The sequence below is a fragment of the Mastigoproctus giganteus genome, chromosome 9 (assembly GCF_048544385.1).
Source record: "Mastigoproctus giganteus isolate SK-2022 chromosome 9, ASM4854438v1, whole genome shotgun sequence".
Lineage (NCBI taxonomy): Eukaryota > Metazoa > Arthropoda > Arachnida > Uropygi > Thelyphonidae > Mastigoproctus > Mastigoproctus giganteus.
Genome location: NC_143583.1, coordinates 136,370,348 through 136,384,022, shown reverse-complemented (window position 1 = coordinate 136,384,022; position 13,675 = coordinate 136,370,348). Strand labels below are relative to the sequence as shown.

General features: G+C 38.3%; 1 protein-coding gene across 3 annotated transcripts in view; it reads right to left on the bottom strand.

The window, feature by feature from the left end:
- The window catches only part of LOC150080763 (interleukin-1 receptor-associated kinase 4-like), a 191,357-nt gene that overhangs the window by 138,421 nt on the left and 39,261 nt on the right, over window positions 1-13,675 (bottom strand). For all 3 annotated transcript variants that reach the window (XM_090381096.1, XM_090381098.1, XM_090381097.1), the window contains exon 2: window positions 9,734-9,957. In XM_090381096.1, coding sequence (XP_090237222.1) covers window positions 9,734-9,918 — 185 coding nt within the window. In that variant the 5' untranslated portion in view covers window positions 9,919-9,957. The remainder of the gene's footprint in view (window positions 1-9,733; window positions 9,958-13,675) is intronic.

Sequence of the window (13,675 nt, the reverse complement as noted above, 5' to 3'; positions counted from 1 at the left end):
TGGGCGCACTCCACTCAGGCCGAGCAGAAATGAGAAATCTTTGTGACCGTGAGGTTGGGGTTTCGCACAACTATGGCAGTCCAGGGCATCTATCCTTCTAGATAGATGCCCTGCATCTAGCCTGGACCACCTTGTAGGATAGAGGATAGCCTTTTATTCCATTAGCAACGGCAAAGGGCTCCTGGATCAGGAGAATATCTATATTTTCTTCTTCGATCTTCTGTCTGATTTGGTCAGCTACTGCCTTAGCTCGCTGTGCGTTAATTTGGAAAAATTTAAGCTTGGTATTATTATGTCTAGGCATAGTCTCATATTCAGTTCTTTGTTGCTGTATGCTCTTTGCCTTAACATATACAGGGCATTCGTTGTCATGGATTGAATGGGTGTGTGGTAATTTTAGGCTTCGGCAGTTTGCACAGATTGGTTCACTGGTTTTATTAGGACATGTATTATGCTATGATCCTTTGTTGCACCGTGGCCGCAGGTCTGCTCCACCTGTGTACATATGTGCGTTGTGTGGCCGAAGCAGCACCACTTGAAATACTTGGTGACAGCCACGTGTTCCCTAAAACGGTATGAGCCCCAATTTATATAAACTCTTGTATGATGAGTGAGTGCCTGTCAGGCGCCTCCGTAGCCAGGTGGGAAGGAGCAGCAGTGCGTAGCACACGCTTCTTGATTAGACCGGGGTTCGAGCCCGTCACCACCAAATACGGAGGATGCGGAAAGGTCAGGGAATGACCACCACATATCCCGGAGCAATATGGCCCTAGTTGCTAATGCTCCTAAAAACCAAATAACAATAACAGTGCCTGTCAGGCTTCAGGCGCAAGCTCCACAACCCAGTTTGCGGCATTCCGAGTCCTGGATTTGGTCTGGTATTGATGTATTAGTGTGATGAGTTCCTCCGCCTTTCCATCCAGGCAGTACTGCTGCAGGTTTCGGTGGTAGATTTCTTCTCAGTGGGCAATGTGATTGATGTCATTTTCAACATCGAAGATTTTTACTGACGGCCCTTTTTGGCGCAGTGGTTCAGCAAGGAGTCCCATGGTTGGGATCTTGATGTTGGTTAGGATCTTGTGAGCATCTTCCTTTGACTCGGTTTCAATTATGCCTCCAGTATTGCGGGTCTTACGGATTGATTTTATCCTCGTATTTCTGAGAGGGTTGCTATGACCGCTTTATTTTTTCACTTGTGTTGGGTGCTTCAGGTGCAGCCGGCTTGAGCAACACTAGGTGTGGTTTTGGTAGGAGTGTTTTCCTCTTTTCGGGTTGTACCGTAGTTGGTGCTTTTGGATTAGTTTTCCTCAGTGCTTCCTTAGTATGTTGGGACATGCTGTTGCATTTGAGTGTCCATGCTGTCTTGGTATGCCTCCAGTTTGGCTGCATTCCTTTCTGACGCAACATGGACGTTGTGAAGCACCGTTTCCAGTTTGGTCCATATGCCAACAATTTCTGCTCGTAGGACAGCAGTAATTCTGCTTGTGGGTTCTTTTAGTTTGTTTTCTAATTCAACCCTGAGGGCCAGGACCTGGTCCAGGAATGTGCCTTCAGGGAGGGTGGGGTCTATGCTTGGTGATTCCATTTGTTTAGTACCATCTTTGATATTCTCTGGTTGGATTCACGTTTTTCCAAGAGGCTCTGTTTCACTCTGTGATCTCGTCTTCCACTCAGACTTCGAGACATTTTTTTGGTTGCTGGTGTGACCATCTCACCATCTACGTTTTGTTCTATAGTTCATCAGTCATCATTATGGTTTTGGATGGTTACCCATTATTTAATAGTCTTTCTTTTGAATTTGAAGTGGGGTCAGCCGAGTTTTCACATAAATTGTCCATTGTTCTTATTAGTTTGGCGTGATGTCGGATAATTGAGAGGGTTCAGATTACCGAGATTTAAGCTGCACAGTCTGAATGTGACTATTTTTTTTTGTTTGCATTAGAAATCAACCACAAGTCCGTGGCACAATTTGCCACTTGGCAGTGCTTCGGCAAAGCTTTGGGCTTCTTCCCCTAGTCACTTGTGGGAGGGGAGGAGACAGCCAAGTGCTAAAATGACCTCTAAGAGACAGGGCTAATTTATTTTTATGTTCTGTAGGTTGCTGAACACTATGGTAATATTTGTTTTCCTGTGAGAGCAGTAGAAAAGAATTGCGTTTTCTTCCAATGAATATTTGTAGGGGGGTGGGGATCACTGAACTCATGAAAAACACCTTTATAGTCACTAATTATAATCATTTGCCCCTTCCTTTATACAAGAGGCCTGCCTCTATCTGGTGATGTTCTATCAATCTAATTTCGCAGAGAATGAAGGGCCAGAAAATCTTGATTTTTCAAAGATCGCTGATCTGACGCGAGTTTCAACCACATGGTTTTCTGTTTACAGTCATATTGATAAAATTAGTAAAGTTAAGGAGCGGGTTAATACATCTAAACACATTTAAGTACATTATTGGCACATATGTGTGTATATTCCATGGGCATTAATATCATATATTGTCAGTTTACAGAGCTTCCAAACATGTTTCAGTGACGGCAAAACAAAAATGGATGCCTTCTTTGTTGTGCAGGCATTCCTGCAATATGCTCAGGTAAAAATATGGATAATTAAGTATATTTTGGGCAAAGTAACATTAAATAGCAAGCAACTATTATTATTTCTCATATTGGTATACTATAATACAGCATTAGTAATGGATTAGTGCCATTTGAACGAGGAGAAGCTGCTCGGGATGCTAATGTCCAAGATTGTAGTAGTGGCACGTGATGCAAGAAAGCAAGTGTATGAGCTTATGCAGCATCGGCCAAAAAAAAAAAAAAAAAAAAACATTACACCATTCCCTCCAAATGCCTGTCCAGTTCCTCCTTAATTTTATTTAACCCATCAACTTCCACGACAGATGGCAACAGCACTTCGAATTAGCACCCATGCTACATACATGCATGAGCTATCATACGTAAGAATAAAAAAAAAAAAAAATGCTCGTAATTTCAATAATTCTATACAATATTTCACACAGTCACCTGGTGATCCAATATCACTAGTTCTTCGGTTCCATATCGTTGGCAAATAGTAAAACCGCGATAAACACACACTATCCCGCAGTAATAGTAGTAGGATCTTCATGGATGCATTAGTATAGAGGCATATGAGTAAGAAAGCAAGCTTATGCAGCATCAGCCAAAAAAAAAAAAAAACACTTCCACTTCACCCCCTCCGTTCATTCGAAATACCTGTCCAGCTGAGCCTTAAATTTATTTAGGCTATCAACCTCCACAACAAGGGATGGAAGTCAGTTCCACCAACCAACTAGCCGCTGGGCTAAAGGCAAATTTCCACACACACATCTATCCTACATCTGTCTTTCCTCAATTTGAATTTATGCCCTCTCAGGTGATTATTCTAGGCAAGAGGAAGAATCCCATCAGAATCGAGCATGCTCAAACCATTCAAGGCTTTATACACGTCTATCAGATTACCTCGCCGGTGCCTAGTCTCCACCGGCGAGGTGATCTGATAGAGGTGTATAAAGCCTTGAATGATTTGAGCATGCTCAATGCTGATGGGATTCTTCCTCTTGCTCAGAATAATTGCTAGAAACACATTAGCATGTTAGAGGAAACTAGGGAAAGCAATACTCTAGATCTGACTATCAGTAGCAACGCTACACAAACTAAGAATCTGCAGATTAAAGAACTATTATGTGGTAGTGTATTGATGTGAGATTTTACTTAAAGATAAAGCAACCATAAAAGGTAAAAAGAAGGTCTTTTGCTTTCATAAAGAGATCTAATAGTCTCAAACAGTTTCTAAATTCTATTCACGGGCACCAGCTGATGACGTTACCAAGAGCAAATTTCAAATGGCAGACATTCGTGAAAGTAATCATGGAAACTACTAGGCCTTTTATACTAATCAAGAAATACTATTCAAGGCCTAAATATATGTCAGATTAACTAATGAGACTTGTAGCAGAGAAGAAAAATGCATTAGATGCATAGAAATTATCAAATGATACAGAAGCCAACAGAGATAAAGTCTCTGGCAAAGAACACAAGGAAAAGCAGAAAACACTACAGTATAATGAAAGGGTTGGATCAGATTGGTCCACTTGATAGTGATGATTTCAAGAAAGGCTTAAGTTCTGCAAATTGAAGCTTCCTGGAGTCTAGGCACCTACGGGGCAATCTAATTAGCATTAGCATTAGCATAGGCATATGATGCAAGAAAGCAAGCTTATTCAGCATCAGCCAAAAAAAAAAAAAAACACACCACTCCCATTTCACACCTCCGTTCGCTCGAAATACCTGTCCAGTTGAGCCTTAAATTTGTTTAGGCTATCAACTTCAACAACAAGTGATGGAAGTCGGTTCCACCAACCAACCGCCCGCTGGCCAAAGGCAAATTTCCGCACATCTATCCGACATCCGTCCTTCCTCAATTTGAATTTATGCCCTCTGAGCTGATTATTCTGAGCAAGATGAAGAATCCCATTCGCATTGAGCATGCTCAAACCATTCAAAGCCTTATGCACCTCTATCAGATCACCTCGCCGGTGCCTAGTCTCCAGACTCTGTAATTTGCAAAACTTAAGCCTTTCTTCGTAAGAGCAACCCTTTGTTCCATTCACTAATCTTGTTGCCCTTCTCTGTACCCGTTCCAGCAGCTCTACATCCTTCTTAAAATGAGGCCTCCAGACCTGTATACGGTACTCAAGATGTGGCCTAACCATTGCCTTATACAAGGGAATAATCACCTCCTTAACCCTGCTAGAAAAATTCCTGTATATCATTGACAAGACACCATTAGCTACTCTTGCAGCTCGTCTGCACTGCTCAGAGAACTTCATATCTGCCTGCACAATTACCCCCAGGTGCTTTTCATTCTCCACCACTGTCAGTGTAGTACCGCAGAGTTGATACGTTGCTCTGGGGTTACTGTTTCCCATATGTAGTACTTTACATTTGTCAATGTTAAACTTCATTTGCCACCTCTCGGCCCATCTGTTCAACCATTCCAGATCCTGTTGCAGCAGCATAGCGTCAGTGGTGTCCTTAACAACCCTGCCAACTTTGTATCATCTGCAAACTTGGACATTAAACTTGATATCCCATCATCAATATCATTCATAAACACCGAAAACAACAACGGACCCAACACTGAACCCTGAGGAACTCCACTAATAACATTAGTCCACGTTGAGCAGTATCCATTGATTACCACTCTCTGTCTTCTGCCACTCAACCATCCCCTTATCCATAGCAGCAATTTGCCTCCAATGCCACACTGCTCCAATTTGTGCAGCAGTCTTCCATGTGCAACAGTATCAAAAGCCTTTCTAAGATCCAAGTATATAATATCAAAGTTATTCCCTGCATCCAGTTCTTTTGTGACTGCATCATAGTATCCAATCAAATTGGTCAGGCAAGACTTCCCCTTAACAAACCATGCTGTGTCTGAGCTATAACTGAAGTCTTGTCTAGATGATCCTGCAGTGCTTCTTTAACCAGTGCCTCCATTAATTTTCCAGGAACAGAAGTTAAACTAACAGGTCTATAATTACTTGTGTCAGCCTTTGATCCTCCTTTGTGAATTGGGGTTACATTTGCACATCTCCAGTCTATGGGTACCTCCCCTGAGTCCAAAGAAGCTCTCATAATTATGGCTAGGGGTTTGCTTACTTCCTTTGCTGCCTCCTTTAATATAACTGGATAGATCCCATCCACCCCAGGTGCCTTTTTTATGTTTATCCTCAACAATCTCTCCTCCACTTTCCTCTCAGTTATTACAAAATCATCCAGCTCACTGCCAATGTTTACTTTACCTACATCATTCTCCTTCCTGAATAACTCCTCATGCGTGAATGTAGATGCAAAATACTCGTTTAGATTGTTAGCCACCTGAGCAGGATCCTCAACTGTTGAACCATCAATATCCAATGGACCAATCTGATTCATCCCTTTCCTTCTTGAGTTTCAATATGTAAAGAACTCTTTTCTATTTTTCTCTGCATCCTTTGCCAAGGATTTTTCGTAGTCTGCCTTTGCCTGCCTAATCTCCTTTGTGACTTGGTTACAGACCAACTTATATCTATCATAGGCTTCCATGTCACCCATTAATTTGTATGTATCCCATGCAATTTTCTTCTCTGCCACATGTCTCATTAGTTCATCTGACATCCACTTAGGCCTAAACCTTGAACAATATTTCTTAGTTGGTATGTAAAGCCTAGTAGCTTCCAAGATAAGTTCTTTGAATGCTTCCCATTTTGAATTTGCTGTTGGTAACATCATCAGTTGGTCCCACTGTAAAGAATTTAAATACTGTCTCAGTCCATCGTAGTCGCCTTTACGAAAGCAATAACCCTTCCCTTTACCCCTAATGGTAGTTACCTCTTTGAGTAAATCCCACTTCAGCACACTGTGATCACTGCCACCTAGTGGTTCATTTACCTGCAGATTCTTAATGCATGAAGAATCACTACTGATAATCAAGTTGCCTCATGAACATGCTGATGTAGAAAACAATCATCCAATAAATCCACAAAAGCCTTGCTAGTGTGCGAGTGACCAACCCACAAATTCCAGTCAATATCTGGGAAATTAAAATCCCCCATTATAAGACTCTCTGATTTACTGGCCCACTCTATTTCCCTGTACAATATCTTATTATACTCATCAGAGTCATTAGGCCTATAGCACACTCCTACTCTCAATTTTGATTTCCCTATGCTTATGTCACACCAAACTGACTCAACACTGCCCTGTCCATCGATGTCGAATGGCTTCACTTCCTTGGACTTTATGTGTTTCTTAACTAAAAGCATAACCCCTCCTCCCCTCCTGTCCTGTCTATCCTTTCTATACACATTGTATTCCCCAAATTCCAGTTCCGCATTCCTTATATCTGTGTGACACCACGTCTCTGATATCCCAACAATATCTGCCTTTGATGTTTTGAGCAATACCTCAAATTTATCAAATTTATTTACCAAACTCCTAGCATTGGTGTATACGCAGGTATACATGCACCTGTTTCTATTCTTGGCTACCCTAACACAACCCATGTGTTTACTTGTACCGCAATGACTCCCAGCAGTCTCTGAAATATCCTGCATCTTGTTTTTCAGGCTTCTGCTCATTTCAATAGAAGCAGTGCAAGAATCACTTCCACCTCTGCCAGTGGCTACTGTTAATCTATTAGTCCTTGTATCCCTCCCAACTAGCAGTTTTTCGACCCACCTAACTCTGCCTCGACAGCATCAGCAAAAATTCTTGCACCCTTTCTATTTAAGTGTATCCCATCCCTGTAGAAGGAATCTCTCCTGTTAACAAGTGAGGTGTATTAGGCCTTGAATTGATTGAGCAATCTCAATGCTAATGGGATTCTTCCTCTTGCTCAGATTACTCACCTGAGCAGGCATAAATTCAAATTGAGGAAAGAAAATTGTAGAATAGATGTGCAGATATTTGCCTTTAGCCAGCAGGTGGTTGATAGTTGGAACAAACTTCCATCTGTTGTAGTGGAGGTCAGCAACTTAAATAAGTTCAAGGAAGAACTAGACAAACATTTGGAGTGAATGGACGGGTGAAATGGGAAGGGTTTTTTTTTTTTTTTTTTGGCTGATGCTATATAAGCTTGCTTTCTTGCATCATATGCCTCTACTAATGCTAATGATTTGATGATTCTGCTACTGTTGATGATTCTGCTCAGATTGCTAATGTGGACTGTTATTACTGGAATCCCCCAAATTTTAAATGCTTGCCCATTGTTGTTTTCTATATTTATTAATGATATTGATGAAGGTATATCATACTTCATGTCTAAGTTTTCAGGTGATATGAAGGCTGACAGGGTGTTTAGTGAGAGGTTTGCTACTGCAACAAGATCTAGATGGGATGGGAAATGCCAACTGAAATTTAACATTGAGCAATGTCATCATATTGTCATAACATTAAGAAATGCAAAGTACTTCATATCTGAAGTTCTCCAAGCAGTGCCATAGGCCAGGACAGCTCATGGGATTTTGTCAATGATACACAGGAATTTTTCTAGCAGGCATAAGGAGGTGGTGCCTTTCTAGCAGCCTAGTGGTCAGGCACACGGGTGCATAAGTACACATGCCTTGAGTGACCAGGGTTCAAGCCTGTGACTGCTGAATACAGTGCTGTTTCTTGTAATCTGTCTATCTTGTGAACTCCTCTGACCGTTTGGTCATCCCGGAGTATAAACAGAAAATTTATTTATTTTATTATCAAATTGTATGAGATAATGGTTAGCTGCATCTTGAGTACTGCATAGAAGTCTGAAGGTCTCATGTTAAGAAGGATGTAAATCTGCTAGAATGAGTGTAGAGAAGGGCAAAAAGATTGATGAAGGGAACGAAAGGATGGCTTACCAAGAAAGTGTTGAATTTTGCAAAAACTGAAATGTCTGGAGACTAGGCACCTCTCAAGTGTTTAAGGCTTTGAATGGATTGAGTAACCTCACTGCTTTTCAAATACTTCCTCTTGCTAAGACTACACACAGGGATAATTCTGAGAATTCAAACTGAGAAAGGATGGTTGCAAGATGGATGTGCAGAAGTTAGCCTTCAAGCAAGTAGCCAATTGTTCAAAACCGTTGTGAGTGTTGATACTTCGAATAAATTCAAGGAAGAGCTAAACAAACAGTTGGAGGTGATGTGGGAGGTTTATTTTTAATCATGGTGTATAAGCTTGCTTTCTTGCATCATTTGCCACTACTAAAGCAAAATGTTACCAACAGCTCATGGGGATAAGGCTCTGCTCTGAGCTGTTGTTTGTTTTTTATTTAGTTTTTAGGAGCATTAGCAACTAAGGCCATATTGCTCCTAGGATACGCAGTGGTCATTCCCTGACCTTTCCGCATCCTCTGTATTTGGTGGTCACAGGCTCGAACCCCGGTCTAATCAAGAAGCGTGTGCTATGCACTGCTGCTCCTGTCCACCTGGCTACGGAGGTGCCTTCTGCTCTGAGCATAAAAATTTTGATTATTTAGACATTTACAGAGAAGAGAGAGAGTTTATATTATTTATTTAAATTTTTTTTATTTAGGCAATAGCAAACAACTGAAAACAACGTGCAACCCGAACTGGCAAACAAAGTGAACAATTTAATACAAGCAACTGCTGATTAACACTAAGAATGCTAAAAAGTAAGTTAAATGAAAATAACAAATCGATGAGGCCCATAATTACTACAAACTTAGAAAAAATAAAAATTTGCACAAAGTTTGTTTCACACTGTTTTTGTGATGAAAAACTCAGATGATTGGATGTTTGCAAAGATGAATACCCTCCTTATTTCCTAACTTGGCTCCAGCAAACTTTTTTCCGTTCCCCAAGTTGAAATTGAGCTTGAAAGGATGCTATTTTGATAGAGTTTATCACATTCAGCAGAATATGATGGCAGATAAGTTTTCCAAGTCTTTCCAAAGTTTGTATGAACACTGTAACAAGTGTATTCAGTCCTTTAAGGGCTATTTTGAGGGAGATAAGAAAATATTTTCCTTATCCATATTTTGCCTTATTTGATTCATTACTTTTTTGCCACATTATATACATCAAAAATTATATCTAGACATGGAATGTATAATTTAAATTTAGTTCTGAATCACATCAAAAATACAGTACTGAAAAGTCAAAAAAAAAAAAAATTTTTTTTTTGATTAAAATACATAGTTAATATAATTATGCTGAGATAAATTTTAATACCGTATATCATCATAGGTAAAATGCAAGCGCCCATTAGGTTCTCGAATAATTTCTGCTAGGTATTCCCATGTTCCATCAACATCCAAAATTCTTGCTAATCTAGACCTTGCCCAGGGTTTCAACTGTCTGAGATGGGTAGTTGAATCAATTTGCTTACTGCTGGTTGTTGTACTTACTGTAGCCATAAATTCTGGAATAATTTAAGCACGTTCCTGTTTGTATGCCTACAAAAGGAAAAATTTTAATGTTAAACATTGATGTTTAATGTTACTATTAATGTTTGTTAAAAGAAAAATTATTATTCATCACTGATAAAGATGTATCATTAATATTATAAAAGTAAATAAATTAGGTTAATAAAAAACAAATAACCTTTCCTTTTCTTAATATTAAAACTTCTTTAGTCATTTTCTCTAATAAAGTAAACAGAAATAAAAGTATAATAATTATAAAAGTTAATAAAAAAAAACAGTACATTATAATAAAAGTTGATAAAAACCATTGGGTGATTAGTCAGTTTCCAAATGCACAAGACTGCAGAGTCCAGATTACTTATATAAAAATTGAAACTTAACTGTGGTTTCTTGCACACAAACTGGCTACGGTCTGTATGCATAAACTTGTTATGGTAATTAAAAAAAATTTTTTTTTTTATTTTAATGAAAATCCCAAGCACGAGAGGTATTAGAATCTATAGTCCTTAGTACCATGCCTGGGCTGAAGGTTCAGAAGATGAAATTTAAATTTTGACTATAATATCAGTAGAATTTAGACATAAATCAAGTAGACTTGAATTTCTGTAGATTGGAATTTTCAGTAAAAATGTATGAAGGGAGGTTGTCCCAAAAAAGAGGAAGTCAAAGGAATAAATGAGGAAGAAGAAGAAAAGTTGGTTATGTGAATTTGAAGTTGGACAAAAAAAAGAATGTTTACTGATTGCGACATGTGTTCGGACTGCTTTGAAAGAGAGAGAGCGAGCAGGAATTATAGAGGCAAATTCAGAAGAACAGTCCCATGGAAGTATCTATAGAAAAGGCATGCAGCAGAAACAGAACATCTAAGAGACAGAGAATGGAGAGACTCTGTTAGAGATGAGTCACTATTTAAACTGACTGCCTCTTTTGAACAGAATCTAGAAACCTGAGAGAGGTTTGGGGGGGGCACTGTCCCAGATGTGGGAACAATATTCCATGGTAGGGCAGATTTGCAATTTGTACAGAGTGAACAGCTGTTTGGAAGAAAAATAATGGAGAGAGCAAAAAAGAAACTCCAGTTTTTTAAATGAACAGGAAACAACATTTGTGATGTGCATATGTGAAGAGATTAGGAGTCAGAGTAAACCCCAACAGAGAATGTCATCTTGTCTAGAAATCTGAATGTCATCAAAGGTGAGCACAGAAGTAGAGGAATCCTTTTTGTGAGGACTGAGTTTTAGAAGGTTTGAAATCAATTAAGTTATCTTTTCCCCACTGGAAAATTACCTGGAGATCAGAATTTGAAGCTGTTTGTGCAGGGCAAGGTTTCTCAAACTGGAAGGCAGAATGCGATGTGCTATCATCAACAAAGCTATGGACAAAATTTCCAGCCAGAGAAAGAAGGTCATTAATATACAAGAGAAAAAGAGTGAGAGAAAGAACTGACCCTTACGGAACACTTTCATTAGTGGAGAAGTTAGAAGTCATCTACCATAACTACGTTGAGTGGCCAGAGTAAGAACTGGATACCCATTTACAAAAAAAAACAAAAAAAAGTAGGCAAAACATAAGATGGAAGCTTATTTATAAGACCTTTATGCAAAACGCAATCAAAGGCATTTGAAATGGCAAGAGCAACCGCTTGAGTTTCACAAAACTTTTCTATTGAATTTGTCCATAGATGAGTAAATATGCTAAATATTACCAGTGGGTTGACACTGATGGAATCCATACTGGCAGTCATTGATCAGATGGAAGGTTCTAGATCAGGCCTGGGCAAACTTTTTGGCTGAAGGGCCACATTAGGAATTCAAAAAGAAGGCGGGCTGCACGAAAAATACTATTTTTAGATATATATTATTTGTTATCATGAAGAAGAAATATAACATAAAAAAAAATTATTCTCTAACAACCAAGAATTTAATGAGATGAATGGAACTGTTTTACATCTTTTTAATTTCGGGTGTTAATTTTGTAGTTGAGATTCTTAAAACTGCTTGTAAATGTTCATCGGTGATGCTTGATCGTAAAGAATTTTTATTTCGATTCATGATGGAAAATGTTTGTTCACATATGTAGGTTGATCCAAAAATAACCAACATTTTTCGGGAAAAATCTTTAAGTTCATTGAATTTGTCCGAATTAAGAGTATTGTGAAATTTACAGATTTCCTCACGACGGTGAAATTCCCTTAAATATATATCACACTGCAGATCTATAATCTAAAGTTGTGGTTCACTCAATGCACTATCAATTTCTATTGAATATGGGTCGCGCACTATTGCCAAACTTGTCTCAATTTTTCGGAAGTTGCCAAATCTTCGTGAAATGGCGTCATTCAAAGCATTGATAATTTCACAATATTTTTCAAATTTATTTTCTGGAATCTTCAGCAACTTCATGGTTGGAAAGTGGTCTACCTTGTTAATCAATAAAATGTCGAAGAAACAACTGGAGTTTTAATTGAAATCCATTTAAACTTTTTACCATATCATGGCATATAAATTTTTCCCTTGTAACACGGTGTTGAAAGTATTTAAGTGTGTCACGATGTCCAGGGTAAACACAAATTCACAAATCCAGTTATTATCAGTTAATTCGGGAAAGTCCATAATATTTTTCAGTTTTAAAAATAGAACGATGTCATCTTTAAGATCCCATACTCGCCAAAGAACTTTTCCTAAGCTAAGCCATCAAATTTGGCTATGATAAGGAATATCTGCGTACTCGGATTCAATATCTTGAAAAAAATTAACGAATTGTCTGTGTTTCAGGCCCCTCGATCGTATTAATTTTACTAGTTTAATAATACAAGATGTGACATGTTCAACTTTTCACACATTTTTACATAATAGTTGATGTATAATTCAATGAATTGTAATTAAATTATAATCAGGATAATTTTCACAAGTTTTATCCTGAATTTTCTTTAACGCTCCAACATTTTTACCTGTCAAACTTGGTGCTCCGTCAGTTGTTACGCTTACCATTTTGTTCCATTGTAAATTATATCTTGTTAAGCATTTTTCAAATATATCAGCCCATTGTTTGGTCTTTAAGAGATTCCATTGAAAGAAGCTCTTCAATAATTTCAAAATTAGAGGTACATCCACATATGAAAATTAATAACTGCGCAGTATTCTTTCGGTCGTTGCTTTCGTCGAGAGCTATCGAGTACCATGTTGTGGATTCTAATACTGATAATAATTGCTCATTCAAATTTGTATCGATACATTCAATTCTTCTTACTACGGTTCGCTGAGATAAACTTATATTCTCAAATTTGTGTTTAATGTCAGGACATATAATTCCACAAACTTCAGTCATACATTCTTTAATATAGTCTCCATCAGAAAAAGGCTTGTTGCTTTTTGTAATTATATGAGAAATAACAAAACTTGCCTCTACAGTAGCTTCTTGTTCCTTAGTTAGCCACGTAAACACATTTTGTTGTCTAGATAAATTTTGAATCAATCCATCAGCAGTTTTCTTTCTCACTTCCGGAGTTAAATTGGCACCATATTCGGAATATTTAGATGAGTTTAAATGAGACAAATAGTCTCGTTATTTATGTTAGCAAAAAAAATATTTTGTGTTCCACTCTTCATTGAAGACACTATGCTCTTGTTGAATTTTTCATTTTTTATTCATTTTTAAAAGACCATAAATATTATTTTTATCACTACTGGCACCAAGATGATAACCGAAGATAACTAACTGCGGGATGACCGTCAGAGAAAACAGATTG